General features: G+C 43.6%; 1 protein-coding gene across 2 annotated transcripts in view; it reads right to left on the bottom strand.

Moving 5' to 3' along the window:
- The window catches only part of ELL2 (elongation factor for RNA polymerase II 2), a 75,096-nt gene that overhangs the window by 33,223 nt on the left and 24,834 nt on the right, over positions 1-17,039 (bottom strand). For both annotated transcript variants that reach the window (XM_056537659.1, XM_056537665.1), the window contains exon 2: positions 3,906-3,953. In XM_056537659.1, coding sequence (XP_056393634.1) covers positions 3,906-3,953 — 48 coding nt within the window. The remainder of the gene's footprint in view (positions 1-3,905; positions 3,954-17,039) is intronic.

Below are 17,039 nucleotides of genomic sequence, written 5' to 3'. Positions count from 1 at the left end.
AATCGCGGTAAGTGATCTTTTCTGTGGCCTCCTAGAAGCTGCAAAACTACAACTCCCAGCATGCCCACACAGCCAAAGACTGTCTGGGCATGCTGGGAGTTGTAGTTTTGCAACATCTGGAGGGTCACAGTTTGGAGACCACTGTGTAGTGGTCTCTAAACTGTGGTCCTCCAGATGTTGCAAATTTTGGGGCGATTTTTCTCCTTTTACCCCTAATGAAAAGGTAAAGTTGGGGGCTACACCAGCATGTCATTGTAAAAAAAAAAAGTAAAAATTTTTACACTAACATGCTGGTGTTGCCCCATACTTTTCATTTTCACAAGAGGTAAAAGGAGAAAATTACCCACAAAATTTGTAACAATTTCTTCTGAATACGGAAATACCCCATATGTGCACGTAAAATGCTCTGCGGACGAACTACATGGCTCAGAAGTGAGAGCGCCATGTACTTGTGAGGCCTAAATTGGCGATTTGCACAGGGGTGGCTGACATGGCTGATTTGGCTGATTTGTACAGCGGTTCTAACATGAATGCAAAAAACACCCACATGTGACCCCATTTTGGAAACCACACCCCTCACGGAACGTAACAAGGGGTATATAGTGAGCCTTAACACCCTTCAGGTCTTTGACAAATTTTCATTAAAGTTGGACATGTAAATTTAAAATTAGTTTTTTCCCCCTGAAATGAAGGAGTTACCCCAAATTTCTCATTTTCACAAGGGGTAATAGGAAAAAATCCCCCCCAACATTTGTAACCCCATTTCTTCTGAGTATATAAATACCCCATATGTGGAAGTAAAGTGCTTTGCGGGTGAACTACAATGCTCAGAAGAGAAGGAGCGCCATTGGGTTTTTTGAGAGAGAATTAGGCTGGAATTGAAGGCTGTGTGTGTTTACAAAGCCCCCATGGTGCCAGAACAGTGAACCCCCTCCACATGTGACCCCATTTTGGAAACTACACCCCTCACGGAATGTAACAAGGGGTACAGTGAGCATTTACGCCCCACAGGTGTCCGACAAGATTTTTTGAACAGTCGTCCGTAAAAATGAAAAATGTAATTTTTCATTTGCACAGCCCACTGTTCCAAAGATCTGTCAAATGCCAGTGGGGTATTAAAGGGGTTCTCCAGTGCTTACACATCTTTTCCCCTATCCAAAGGATAGGAGATAAGATGCCCGATCGCGGGAGTCCCGCCGCTGGGGACCCCCGTGATCTTGCACGCGGCACCCCATTAGTAATCAGTCCCCGGAACGTGTTCGCTCCGGGTCTGAATACAGGCGACCACCGGGCCGGCGGCGTGTGACGTCACGCCTCAACCCCCGTGGGACGTCATGCTCCGCCCCTCAATGCAAGCCTACGGGAGGGGGCGCGACAGCTATCACGCCCCCCTCCTGTAGGCTTGCATTGAAGAGCGGAGGCGTGACGTCACACAGGGGTGGAGGCTTGATGTCACACGCCGCCCGCCCTGTGGCCGCTCGTAATCAGACCCGGAGCGAACACGTTCCGGGGACTGATTACTAACGGGGTGCCGCGTGTAAGATCACGGGGGTCCCCAGCGGCGGGACTCCCGCGATCAGGCATCTTATCCCCTATCCTTTGGATAGGAGAAAAGATGTATAAGCACCGGAGAACCCCTTTAATGCTCACTGCACCCCTTATTAAGTTCTGTGAGGGGTGTAGTTTCCAAAATAGTATGCAATGTTTTTTTTTTTTTACTGTTCTGGCATCATGGGGGCTTCCTAAATGCAACATTCCCCCAAAAACCATTTCAGCAAAATTCGCTCTCCAAAAGCCCAATGTTGCTCCTTCCCTTCTGAGCCCTCTAGTGCACCCACAGAGCACTTTACATACACATATGAGGTATTTCCTTACTCGAGAGAAATGGGGTTACAAATTTTGTGGGGCATTTTCTCCTATTACTCCTTGTGAAAATGAAAAGTTTTGGGTAACACCAGCATTTCAGTGTTAAAAATCGAATTTTTTATTTTCACGTCCCACTTTAACAAAAGTTCGTCAATCACCTGTGGGGTGTTAAAGCTCACTGTATCCCTTGTTACATGTGTCTTGAGGGGTGTAGTTTCCAAAATAGTATGCCATGTGGGTATTTTGCATTGTTCTGGCACCATAGGGGCTTCCTAAATGTGACATGCCCCCCCAAAAACCATTTCAGCAAAAATTTATTTCCTAAAGCCAAATGTGACTCTTCTGAGCATTGTAGTTCGCCCACAGAGCATTTTACGCCCTAACATGGGGTATTTCCATACTCAGAGATTGAGTTACAAATTTTGGGGGGCATTTTCTTTCTTGTAAAAATTGTAAATTTGGGGGGGAAAAAACTGCACTTTAGTGAAATTTTTTTTTTCCTCATTTACACATCCGACTTTAACGAAAAGTTGTCAATCACCTGTGGGGTGTTAAGGCTCACTGGACCCCTTGTTACGTGCCTTGAGGGGTGTAGTTTCCAAAACAGTATGCCATGTGTTTTTTTTGCTGTTCTGGCACCATAGGGGCTTCCTAAATGTGACATGCCCCTCAAAACCCATTTCAGAAAAATTCACTCTCCAAAATCCCATTGTTGCTCCTTCCCTTCTGTGCCCTCTACTGCGCCCGCTGAACACTTGACATATACATATGAGGTATTTCCTTACTTGAGAGAAATAGGGTTACAAATTTTGGGGGGCTTTTTCTCCTATTACTGGGTCTACAAGAACATGCAAGTGTAAAAAATGAAGATTTTGAATTTTCTCCTTCACTTCGCTGCTATTCCTGTGAAACACCTTAAGGGTTAACAAACTTTCTGAATGCCATTTTGAATACTTTGAGGGGTGCAGTTTTTATAATGGGGTATTTCTAATATGAAGGCCCTTCAAATACACTTCAAAACAGAACTGGTCCCTGAAAAATTCCGATTTAGAAAATTGTGAAAAATTGGAAAATTGCTGCTGAACTTTGAAGCCCTCTGATGTCTTACAGAAGTAAAAACATGTCAACTTTATGATGCAAACAAAGTAGACTTATTGCATTTGTGAATCACTATAACATTTATTTGGAATGTCTGTTTTCCTTACAAGCAGAGAGCTTCAAAAGTTAGAAAAATACAAAATGTTCAATTTTTTCATCAAATTTTGGAATTTTTTCACCAAGAAATGATGCAAGTATCAACAAAAATTTACCACTAACATGAAGTAGAGTATGTCACGAAAAAACAATCTCGGAATCAGAATGAAAAGTAAAAGCATCCCAGAGTTATTAATGCTTAAAGTAACAGTGGTCAGAATTGCAAAAAATGCTCCCGTCCCTAGGGTTATAATGGGCTCCGTCCCCAAGGAGTTAATAGTGCCCAAATCGCAGGCAGCATGAAACACTGACAGGCACTCTTATTACAACTATCTATGATTTACTAAAACACTGGCATTTCAGAGGAATCCTAGATAGATCACCAGCTTGAAAAGGGGGTTCCCATTAAGTCATCATGGTGGTCCCCAGTAGGGTCTCCCTGTCTGCCTTGATATCTTTCTCCATATGTGTATATAAGGAGAGATCTTTCAATCAAAGCAGGCAAGACTGAGCCCTGTTCTCTATTGAGGTTATAATGGATTCCTCAAACGTTGCAGTTTACACTGCATTACAGAGTGAATCATTCATTGTTTTAATGAAGGAGTCTGTTATTCAACCAGCATGAAACTAATAACTGGTTCCCTTTAAATGCCTATAAACACAAAATGGCGTGACCCTCTAACCCACTGTTCCCAACCAGAGTTTCTCCAAGTGTTTTTAAACTACAACCCCCAGCATATACCAAGCCACACAATCCTACATCAAATAAAACTACTGCATAAAATAGCATGCCATCCAGTGATCAATGAGAATATATAATACTATGTAGCCATGAATATACTTACTCCTTGGAGTCCCTGAAATTGAATGGATGGTCGTGCAGGTACAGAATTCTGAAAGAAAAAAAAAATATTAGAATAGGACTAGTTTTGTTCCTTTTAAATAAAGATATCCTCTTATTCTGGGTTTAAGTCCACATTTTTACTTCATTTGGGCCATATTTCTGTTAATAGTAGAAAAGAAGAGACCACTGGAGCCAGGCGCTACTTAATCCAAGATATTCAGAGTCACAAAGAGGATATTATCCAAAGGCTTTTATTCAGGTTACAGGAATACAAGGTTATGACACGTTTCGGGGCATGTTACCCCTTCCTCAGACAACCTGGTTGTCTGAGGAAGGGGTAACATGCCCCGAAACACGTCATAACCTTGTATTCCTGTAACCTGAATAAAAGCCTTTGGATAATATCCTCTTTGACTCTGAATATCTTGGATTAAGCAGCGCCTGGCTCCAGTGGTCTCTTTTCTACTATTGTTCCGGTTTCTTCAGGACGGGTTGCCCCCTCCTGCGACCAGACTGAGCAGCTGATCCCACAATTCGAGTACCCCCAAGGGGTGATATGCACATTATTTCCACAGTAAGGTGAGCAGCCACCCAGACCATAACTCCGGGTGTTATACTCTACATAATTTGTTGGAACCCCTACCTTCTGAGGGTAATACACGAGGCGCTGCATTTCGGTTCTATTTTTGTTTTTTTACTTCTCTATTTCTGTTGTGACTTTCCCCAATTCTGGTAAAATTAAAGGGGTATTCCGGTAGAAAACTTTTTTTTATATCAACTGGTGCCAGAAAGTTAAACAGATTTGTAAATTACTTCTATTTAAAAAGCTTAATCATTCCAGCACTTAGCTGTTGTATATTACAGTGGAAGTTCTTTTCAGTAGGAACAAATCCCCATAGCAAACCTCTTCTGCTTTGGACAGTTCTTGACATGGACAGAGGTGTCAGCAGAGTGCACTGTGGTCAGACAGAAAATAACTTCCTGTGGAGCATACAGCAGCTGATAAGTACTGGAAGGATTAAGATTTTTAAATAGAAGTAATTTACAAATCTGTTTAACTTTCTGGAGCTAGTTGATTTAAAAAGAAAAGAAAATAAAGGTTTCCACCGGAGTACCCCTTTAAGGCCATTTTGGGAAATCACAGCAGAAACACAGCCAAAATAAAGTTAAAAATGCAACACGTGAACCTGAAGACTTGGAATCTTCATAAAATCTCAGTTGTGATTAAATGTCAAATAACTTTCACCTCGCTGCAATATTCCTTTAAAAAATAATAATAATAATAATAATTAATATCAGTCTCAGCAGTTTAGTTGCTGCAGCTTAGTCAGGTGATTAGACCAATAGATGAGGTCATTCAGGAACTGCAGTAATGAGACTCCCCTCCCCTGGCAATAGAAGATTATGTGTGCTGGCCCCCTCGTCACTAAATGGGCTGCTGGGGTCACGTAGGATGGACAGCCAGGGAATGTGCTGCCCCTCCTATCTGGCCGCAGGTAAGAAACAGGTAGGGGGTTTAGCCCCAAGGGGAAAAAAAATTATATTTTAAAGTATTACATATTTAAATATAAAGCTCCTTCTCTCCGCTCCGCAGAGCTTAGAGTCTAGCTGACCCCACAAACTCTTAACACAAACACAGTCCAATCTCCTCCCCTCATTAACTCCCTCCCTAATATAACTACAGATTATCTTCTTCCCCACTATGGCTCGTTTGATCAGATTAGTTGATTAATCGAAATAAATCAGCCAACGAAGATTATGAAAATAGATCATCACAGGATAATTACCTAGTGGAAATAGTTAAAGAAATGTTCCTCCCTCCAGATCACTGCTGAGGAATGTCTAATGTAGGGGTATGCTGAACTCCTCCTTCACACCCCAAGATGCCCAGATGCAGGACAGGAGAATCAGATGACCCACAATCCTTCGTGGGGCTCACTTTAAAGATCAAGGTACCGTAAGTCTCAGATACCAGGAAAGTTTATTCTAACCTCCTCAGTCAAGCTTAGAAAAATGTCATTAATATTCTAGTCAGATCATCACATGTGAGTAGGCACTTTATGAACATGAAAGAGCAAGAACCCACCCCACCGCTGAGAACAGATGTGACGAACATGTCTACAAGTATTCTGTATTTCCTGGAATACTCCAGCTACCGGGAAGACCAATAATGTATCTTCAATAGGGGCTGCAGACCCTGAGGCTGGATCCCCATGCTCCTGTGGAGAGATGCATAGTCACCAGTCTGAAGAAGCAACCATGACACACTGACTATGAGCCACCAGAACTACCACACCCTGGATTACCTGAGGAGATGACCATGCTCTGGACATACATTTTACACTGTACTTTCCTTCAGAGTCTCCTCAGATTTCACCCCTGCTATAAAGCAATAATTTATGACAAAGCAGCATGGGCATCCTGTAGATTTCATTTACTACCATGTTACTATTGTGTGTGAATACGATTCCATCAGTCTGGTGCTGTATTCTGCCGTAGAACTTTACCTGCGTACATCCAGCTGGAGTCTGTGCACTTTACATTACACTTCTCTGCAAGGTCCACGCCTGGTTTCAGCTTATGCTGATTCACAGTACTGTACTGACCTAAATACTGCTGGGAGACCGAGGCCTCCAAACAGTGTTTTGCACAGAGCCATAAAAGAATGGTCATAGGGTGTATAACATCCCCACGGAACCTCTGTCCATATGGACACTATTCAGAATGTATCCAGCAAAAACAATCTGCCTCTGGGGGAGAATATATCTGTAAACCCTTCCCAAATGCACCCTTTACAACAATACATTGAAGCCCCATGGCTATGCACTTGAGACACACAGGCTCCGTGCATGCAGAAGATTATTATGCCAGAATTATTATGCCAGAATAATTATGCCAGATCATAGAAGGCATAGATTTCAATTCATGGCCCAAGGAACAGATTTTTTAATCATCTGGTGCCAGAAAGTTAAAGGGTAGCTCCCACCATCATGATTTTTTTTCTGTCCCTGCCTATTGCCCTTCTATCCCTAACACCCTCCCTGCCTTTTTTTTTTTTTATTTATTTTTTATTTTTACTATTTTTAAAATGGCATTTAGTCTGCCTGGTAGTGTGCTCACTACCAGGCAGACTTCCCCAGCAGGCACCACGTCACTGATGCCTGCTGGGGCCGCCACTTCCGCCCTTAGTTCTCCTACCAGGGTGCCTCCAGCTGTTTCACCACTACAACTCCCAGCATGCCTTGACATCTATTGGCTGTCAGGGCATGCTGGGCGTTGTAGTAGTAAAACAACTGGAGGCACCCAGGACAGGAGTTTCATGGGGGAAGGAGTGAGCCAGGAGCCGATGTGGGAGGGACAAGTGCGGGGGAGACTTCCTGCCGCTCGGTAAGTAAACCCAAACAAAAACCCCTCCCCCCCCCCCCCCCGCGCCGCCCGTGCCTTGCAGCAGCCCGTACCTTGCAGCAGCGCCCCCCATCCCCCCCGTACCTTGCAGCAGCGCCCCCCATCCCCCCCGTACCTTGCAGCAGTGCCCCCCCCATCCCCCCGCACCTTGCAGCAGCGCCCCCCATCCCCCCCGCACCTTGCAGCAGCGCCCCCCATCCCCCCCGCACCTTGCAGCAGCGCCCCCCATCCCCCCCGCACCTTGCAGCAGCGCCCCCCGCGCTGCCCGCACCTTGAAGCAGGGCCGTCGGCGAGTGTGCGGGAAGCAGATGCGCAGCCCTGGCTGTTACTGCGCCTGCGCAAAATTTCAACTGATGCCCTGCCAAAATCAGTCGGAATTTTGCAGTGACGTCACTCCGCACTGCATTCGGCCACTAGGAGGGCGCCCCCTAGTGGCCGAATTTCAAATTGCTTTCAAAATGTTTTTAAAGCATTTTTTTTAAATAAAAGTATATTAGAGATATGTTGTAGTACTTAAGTACTACAACATATCAAAAATAATTTTTCATGACAGTGCCCATTTAAACAGATTTGAAAATTACTTCTATTAAAAAAAATCTAAATCCTTCCAGTACTTATTAGCTGCTGAATACTACAGAGGAAATTCTATTTTTGGAACACAGAGCTGTCTGCCGACATCATGAGCACAGTGCTCTCTGCTGACATCTCTGTCCATTTTAGGAACTGTCCAGAGCAGCATATGTTTGCTATGGGGATTTTCTCCTACTATGGAAAGTTCTTAAAAGATGTCAGCAGAGAGCACTGTGGTCATGATGTCAGCAGAGAGCTCTGTGTTCCAAAAAGAAAAGAATTTCCCTCAGCCCTCCGATCATCCAGCACGGCAGACGGAGGTCCCCTTACCTGCCTCCGCTGCCTTCCGGGAGTCTTCTGATCTGCCTTCCCGCAGACCAGAAGATCACCGATAACCCTGATCAGTGCTGTGTCCTATACATAGCACTGAACCGGATTAGCAATCGAATGATTGCTATAAATAGTCCCCTATGGGGACTATTAAAGTGTAAAAATAAAAAAATGTAAAAAAAACTCCCCCCAATAAAAACGTAAATTGTCCCATTCTCCCCATTTCACCCCAAAAAAGTGTTAAAATAATATTTTATATACATATTTGGTATCGCCGCGTGCGTAAATATCTGAACTATTAAAATAAAATGTTAATGGTACCGTACAGTGAACGGCGTGAACGTAAAAAAAAAAAATCCAAAATAGCTGCTTTTTTTATAACCTTTTATTCCCAAAAAAATTTAAAAATGTATTAAGTTTTATAAAAGCAAATATGGTATCAAAAAGTACAGATCACGGCGCAAAAAATTAGCCCTCAAACCGCCGCTTATACGGAAAAATGAAAAAAGTTATGGGTCTTCAAAATATGGGGATTGTAAACGTACTAATTTGGTTAAAAAGTTTGTGATTTTTTTAAAAGAGCAACAGTAATAGAAAAGTATATTATCATGGGTGTCATTTTAATCGTATTGACCCAAAAAATAAAGAACACATGTCATTTTTACCGTAAATTGTACGGCGTGAAAACGAAACCTTCCAAAATTAGCAAAATTGCGGTTCTCTTTTTAATTTCCCCACACATAGTATTTTTTGGGTTGCACCATACATTTTATGGTAAAGTGAGTGATGTTTTTTGCACGACCAGTTGTCCGTTGTAATGCCAAGCCCTCATACTAGTCTGTGGAAGAAAATATAAAAAGTTATGATTTTTTGAAGGCTAGAAGGAAAAATCGAAAACGTAAAAATAAAATTGTCTGCGTCCTTAAGGCCCAAAATGGTTGCGTCCTTAAGGGGTTAAGTAGCCTGCCTCTACAGAGTCCTACTCCAGCGTAATTTTAGCAGGCAAGGAGAAAGGTCACACTTCGTAAACCCTCACATCTCCTCCCCCCCCCCCCCCCCCCCCCCCCACAGTCCCATCACCTATACAAACTGAAATACTGTCATACAACATGTACAAAAGATTTGAGTATCCCAACATATTTTCCAGTTTCAGGAGCTTTCTACCTAGATTAGCTCTCATTATGTGCAACACCGCTTCTAACCTTATAATGCTGCAGAAAGCTTGTGCAAGCTGTCATTTTCTATTTGAGGCCATAAATACAGATCACTGAACAAATACAAGGATCTGGTCTTCCTGCTTTCTGGAACAAATGCACTCAGCAATTGCTGCCAAAAACCTTTATGTCTATGCACAACTTGATGCTTCTGACCGGATATCAGGCTCCTTCAAAAGCCTTGGCAGACTGCATGGAAGCAAACCTGCAGGAAGGTACGCTGCTCTCCTAGATCTTCTGATAAAATAGGATTATCTCCTTAACAGCAGGTCAGCAGCCAAACAAAACACGTCTGTTCAGCCATGCAAGAAAAATACCACGTCTCTACAAAGAGTTAATTTTTTTGGGGTAATCCTATTTTAAATCCAGAACAGCCAAAAGAACTTTATACAGGGAAATCTCCCTTAGTGGAAACTTCCCAATAGACCGTTTTTAATTCCCCTGCAGAGTCCCATAAGATTTAAAGGGGTACTCCATTGGAAAACATTTTCTTTTAAATTAACTGGTGCCAGAAAGTTAAACCGATTTGTAAATTACTTCTATTTAAAAATACCAATCCTTCCAGTACTTAGCTGCTGTATAATACACAGGAATTTATTTTCCGTCTGACACACCTCTGCCCATGTCAGGAACTGTGAAGTACCCCTTTAATGTATTTGCACCTTCCGATTATGGGACATTCCCAATAGCAGACGCGGATACACCCGAAAGGGGACAATGGGAACAAAACAGGGGGAAAAATATTCCCAATAGGGGACAACCAGGCTTATGTGCCGGGCTTACCATGTACACCGGGATGAAGTCAGGAGGTACAGCCAATACAACCAGCAAGGGGCACATGGCCCTGTTGCATCCCCCTGCAAAAGCCCCAGCACAGAAGACCAATGTTTTAACAGTGATCTCCTGCTTCTGTACGTCCTCCAACAAAATAATTTACCCCCTTCCTTCCCTGACCTCCCCCCCCCCCTTTGCCACTTTATACCCAATCTAAACCATCCCCCCTTTACTACCCCCTGTGCTACATAATTTCCTCTTGGTCCCCCCTTGCCATTTAATTCCCCTCTTACTTTCTGTGCAAAATCACCCCCCCCCCTTTACCACCCCCTGTGCCATTTTATTCCCCCTTTATCCCCCTGTGCCACTTCATAAAAAGGGGGTGATTCATTTACACAGGGTAATGAAGGGGGAATTAAATGGCATGGGAAGGGGGATGATCACGGGGAAATGCTATGGCACAGAGTGTAAGGGGGGGGGGGGGGGGAATAAGGTGGCACAGTATAAATGGGGGTGAAATGTTACAGGGGAGGCATAAGGCGTGATTAAACGGCACTGAGATTCTACTGTAATTCCTTTTTATCATGTATTTTAGGTAATAACACTCAAGTGAGTACAGTATTTAGTCATTTAGGAAGAATTTTGAGCGTCCCCCCCCCCCCCCCCCAATAAGGGACATCTCTCAATAGTGGACACTTTATTCCCCTTGAGTGTCTATCGGGAGATTCTCCTGTATACAGCCAAGAGCTTTCACTCACCAGTTACAATCCTAACACAAGTACAGCAGAGTGATGGATAGACCGGCAAGGTACTTTCAAGTGGTATATATGTAGCTCAGCATTAACAATAAACCAATACTTTATTACTAAAGTTATTTTGTTTTAAACAGCTGTATTAGTATTTCTCATGTAGGTGTCAAAGATAATTCCAATTAGGGCTGGGCGGTATAACCAAATGTGAGTATCATGGTATTTTTGTAACTTGGCAGCTCCACGGTATGTAACCATTTCCTCCTCCGCCCCCCCCCCCCCCCAATTAATTATCAGCCCAGCGCTGTTCTGACCCCCAACCCCCCCCCCTCCCAATTAATTATCAGCCCACATCCCCATCGGGGTAAATACTCACATGTCACCCGCAAGCGCTGCTCTCCTCGTGCTGTTTGTTGCGGCCCCCGGCGCTGACATTCCTTACTGTGCTGTATCCCTATGCCCGGACTGCAAAAGGTAAATAAAATAAACGCATGTTCCGACGTCGGCCTTACGCTGGGGACGGGAACGTCAGACAGCCGTCAGCTTATCACCGGACGCAGCGTTGTTCCGCCTCGGCCTGTGATAGGCTGAGCCCACTGTCATGTAAGGAGCTCTGGCCGGCTTCTTACATGACAGTGGGCTCAGCCTATCACCGGCTGAGGCGGAACATCACTGCGGCCGGTGAGGCTGATGGCTGTCAGACATTCCCGTCCCATAGAAGCAGATGAGGCCGATACCGGACTAACGGGAGGTAAGATAACGTTTATTTTGATTATTTTTTGCAGCCCGGGCATAGGGATCCAGCATAGGGATAGCGCACAGTATAGAGCAGTGGTCTTCAACCTGTGGACCTCCAGATGTTGCAAAACTACAACTCCCAGCATGCATGCTGAGAGTTGTAGTTTTGCAACATCTGGAGGTCCGCAGGTTGAAGACCACTGGTATAGAATGTCAGCACCGGCGGCCACAACAAACAGGAGGATGAGGAGAGCAGCGCTTGCGGGTGACATGTCAGTATTTACCCTGACAGGGACAGCACTGGGCTGATAATTGGGGGGCAGAACAGCACTCGTGGGCAACATACGATTAGTTCCCCGATGTGGGGACAGCGCTGGGCTGATTCATTCATTCCTGAGGGGGAGGTGCTAAACGGGTATTGCGGTATGGGTTAAAATTCATGTTGTGCAGCACAAAAATGCCGGTATTCGGTATGAACCGGTATACCGGCCAGCCCTAATTCCAATTACAGATTCATTCTTTTTTGGCCAATTTTTGCCCCATTAAATGTGAACATTTAAATAATCATTGCATTAATGGTAAAACAAGTCAAGAAACCTGTCTCAGTGGTCAAAGCATTGCCATTCAAACTCACACTGGTTGGAGAAGGGACCTGCTAAGGAAAATCTGCAGCATTTTACAGTACTTGTTAGGCTGCATTCACACTTCGTTTTCACATTACGGGTGCTGGATCCGGCTGGGGAGGGGCAAACCGGGCATTCCCGTACCCCAGCTGGACCAGTGCTGAACTCCATTTACTTTAATGAGCCGAACGGAGTCAAACAGACTCCAGTCGGCTCATTTTTTTTACCCATATCCGGTTTTGTGACGGGACCTAAAAACCGTAGTATTACAGTGGGACAAAAGTATTTAGTCAGCCACCAATTGTGCAAGTTCTCCCACTTAAAAAAGATGATAGGCCTGTAATTTCCTTCACAGGTATACCTCAACTATGAGGGGAAAAAAAAATACATAAAAATCACATTGTCTGATTTCAAAAGAATTTGCAAATTATGGTGGAAAATAAGTATTTGGTCACCTACAAACAAGCAAGACTTCTGGCTCTCAGAGACCTGTAACTTCTTCATTAAAGGGGTACTGCCGTGGAATTTATTTTTTTTAAATCAACTGGTGCAAGAAAGTTAAACAGATTTGTAAATCAATTCTATTCAAAAATCTTAATCATTCCAGTACTTTGTAGTATACAGACCCTAAAGAGGAAATGGTTTTCTTTTTTGGAACACAGAGCTCTCTGCTGACATCATGACCACAGTGCTCTCTGCTGACATCTCTGTCCATTTTAGGAACTGTTCAGAGCAGCATATGTTTGCTATGGGGATTTTCTCTTACTCTGGACAGTTCCTAAAATGGACAGAGCTCTGTGTTCCAAAAAGAAAACCATTTCCTCTGTAGTATTCAGCAGCTAATAAGTACTGGAAGGATTAAGATTTTTTAACAGAAGTAAATTTACAAATCTGTTTAACTTTCTGGCACCAGTTGATAAAAAAAAAATAAAAAAATTCCACCGGAGTACCCCTTTAAGTGTCTCCTCTGTCCTCTACTCGTTACCTGTATTAATGGCACCTATTTGAGGTTGTGGACAGGTGTCTTTTATACTGATAACAGGTTTAAACAGTCACACTACAAACTCCACTATGACCAAGACCAAAGAACTGTCAAAGGACACCAGAAACAGAATTGTAGACATGCACCAGGAGATGAAGACTGAATCTGCAATAGGCAAGCAGTTTTGTGTGAAGAAATTAAATGTGGGAGCTATTAGAAAAGACCACTCAATCTCCCTCGATCTGGGGCTCCACACAAGATTTCCCAATAGTGTCAAAATGATCACAAGAACAGTGAGCAAAAATCCCAGAACCACATGGTGGGACCTAGTGAATGACCTGCAGTGAGCTGGGACCAAAGTAACAAAGGCTACAATCAGTAACACTACACCGCCAGGGACCAAAATCATGCAGTGCCAGACGTGTCCTCCAGCTTAAATAGGCACTGTCAGAAACAAAAACTTGATATGTTGTAAAGCATGCAAAACCAATAGAAAATTCTCAGTATTTCATACTGAAAAAAGTCAAACAACTGCCCCCCCCCACCTGCTTGGACACATACTAGTCCTGCTGTGTCCATGCGTCATCCCCTATGTCATGGACACACTTCCTTGATTGACAGCTGTTAGCACAGGGCTCACAGCTGGAGGAACAATGCTCCCACTATCAGCTTGTGTGCCGCTACTGTCAGTGAGGACAAGCTGGCAGGTGTAGTTTTGCTAATGCTAGGGGAGATGTGAGCAGACAGCATACTGAGGGAGGGGGCGGAGATCTGTACAGTGAGGCCACGCCCCCTCCCTTTGAGAGGAATTCAGACTAGTGAGCTAAATAAAAAAGTGTAATAAAAAAAAAATAAAGGTGCTAGACACAAAATAGATGTACATGGTCAGGATTAAGTACTGAGTGATATATTAAAAAATATATATTTTTGTTGGATCTGACGGGCACGCTTTAAGCTAATACATGTCTGGCCCATCGGAAGTTTGCTAGAGAGCATTTGGATGATCCAGAAGAGGATTGGGAGAATGTCATATGGTCAGTTGAAACCAAAGTAGAACTTTTTGGTAAAAACTCAACTCGTCGTGCTTGGAGGAGAAAGAATGCCGAGTTGCATCCAAAGACCACCATACCTACTGTGAAGCATGGGGGTGGAAACATCATGCTTTGGGGATGTTTTTCTGACAAGGGACCAGGACGACCGGTCCGTGTAAAGGAAAGAATGAACAGGGCCATTTTTGTCAGATTTTGAGTAAAAACCTCCTTATATCAGCAAGGGCATTGAAGATGAAACGTGGTTGGGTCTTCCAGCATGACCATGATCCTAAACACATCGCCTGGGCAACAAAGGAGTTTCTTCAGAAGAAGCATTTCAAGGTTCTGGAGTGGCCAAGCCAGTCTTCAGATCTCAACCCCATAGAAAAACTTTGGAGGGAGTTGAAAGTCTGTTGCCCAGCGACAGCCCCAAAACATCACTGCTCTAGAGAAGATCTGCATGGAGGAATGGGCCAAAATAACAGCAACAGTGTGTGAAAACCTTGTGAAGACTTTTTTACCTCTCATTGCCAACAAAGGGTATATAAAGTATTGAGATTAACTTTTGTTCTTGACCAAATACTTATTGTCCATCATAATTTCCAAATTCATTCTTTAAAAATCAGACAGTGATTTTATGGATTATTTTCTCATTATGTCTCATAGTTGAGGTATACCTATGACGAAAATTACAGGCCTCATCTTTTTAAGCAGAGAACTTGTAATTGGTGGCTGACTACTTTTTTGCCCCACTGTCTATGAAAGATTTGGTATAATCTCGTTTACATGCCAAAGAAACTTTTGCCTGGAAACTGACCTGTGGAAAAATTTTAATTTTTGATTTTTGAATATTTGATTTTTTTTTTTTTTTTTTTTTTTTACAGAGTTTTGCTGTGGAAATTCTCCAGATCCCCAAAAAATACATTAAAAAAATCACAGCTTCAGATTTAAAGATTTAATATATTTGTTTCTTGTAGTCTGACAAAATCTGTATGAGATCCAGGCGATTTACATGAACAGCTGTGGATTTTTCACCTGTAAAAAATCTGCAGTATTTCCATCTTGTGTAAAATTATCCTTTACTCAAGTGCCTTTAAAAGGGGTTGTCCAAGAAAAGAAACACCCCATCTATGGTGTCAAGTATAATAAAGCACTTTAGTACTCTATTCGCCATAGTGCACAGATCTTTCTGCATCAGCGGAGCCATCTCCCTTGTGGCTGTGACATGTCACTCTAAATGCAGCCTACCCTCTACCCTGCCTGCTCAGAATGAGGCCATATATGTGAAGAGTGGAGCTCGTATTACTGCTCATTAGATTTTAAAAGGCAGAAGGAAGCTTTTCACAGTAGTTTTCCTCAAAACAGGCTCACTGTTGCCTTGTCTTAAAGAAAAAAAAAAAAGAAAAGGGAGTGAACATTACTGCTCACAGACTTTCTTTCTATCAGTGGCCTCCCTGATCAGACAGGCAGGGAGGGGGAGTTTACTGCATTCAGAGAATGTAGGATCCTGGTCACAGCTACAAGGGCAACAGCTCAGCTGATAATAGAAGTTCTCTGCACTATGACTAAAAACATAGTGCACCCCCCCCCCCCCCAGGCGGAAGCAGCAGCAGCCCCCCCCCCCAGGCGGAAGCAGCCACAGGGCCCCCCCTCAGGCGGAAGCAGCAGCAGGACCCCCTTTTTTTTATGATATGAATTTTTCATATACCGCAATACCGGTGAGTGTATACCATGTTTGGGATTGAGGGTGTACGCCCTCTGCCCGCTACCTTCCTATAACACAGGGCCCCGCACCATAGCTGGTCGGGCCCGACACCTAGTAACGGCCAGGACCCGTGGCTAAATAGTACGTGGCACCGACCACGGTGCCACGTGCTATTAACCCTTTAGACGTGACATTCAAAGTTGACTGCTGCATCTAAAGCGAAGACATAATTTAACCCTTTCCCTAATAAAAAAGTAATTATCACCCCTTTCCCCCCCCCCCCCCCATTTTAAAAATGAAATAAAAAATTCCCATTTAAAAAAAAAATACTGCGATATACATTTTTGGTCATACCGCCCATCACTAATGCAATCTTCACACATTTGCACCTCTTGACAAGTTTTTCATGTCTAGCACATCACACATGACTAAAATACTATGAGCCCGACTGATCAGGAAGGTTTTATATTTATTTTGCTGTACAACCTAAGTTCTACAGTTCAGCATATGCAGAGCTCACAGATCATTATCCCATACATGTACTGGATAAGTGTGGACTTCACCACAGTGTGGAAACCTGAATCTCCTACCTGTAACCTGAGCCGTAGCCTGTCTCCAGCATGACCTTTTCTATACTACAGGGCAATAAGCAAAACAGCGAAAAGCTATTTCTAATGTGAACCCAAGACCAGCATATGCTGCCGCCATGTTATGGAATAGTAAAGTGACAATTGCCCTGCCACAGGAAAGTACTGTACATTTCCTGTAAACTAGTTTTCATACCTCTCCCCCCTAAACGCTTACATGCCATCCCATTGACAGCAAATTGACACCTCTGCCATGGTATAAAAGAGTATCTCTTCCACGGCCCTCCAGCCACAGAGTTACGTAAACATTACAGCTAGCAGTGACACCATTTTTTTTTAATTATAATAGAGGGCGTTAGAGATTGGTGTTAAACTGCTAGCTCCGCTGTTTTTGGCTTCCTGACCATTCCTGGCAATTGCAAGCCAC

Source organism: Hyla sarda, chromosome 1 (assembly GCF_029499605.1).
Source record: "Hyla sarda isolate aHylSar1 chromosome 1, aHylSar1.hap1, whole genome shotgun sequence".
Lineage (NCBI taxonomy): Eukaryota > Metazoa > Chordata > Amphibia > Anura > Hylidae > Hyla > Hyla sarda.
This window is presented reverse-complemented; position numbering and strand designations above follow the sequence as displayed.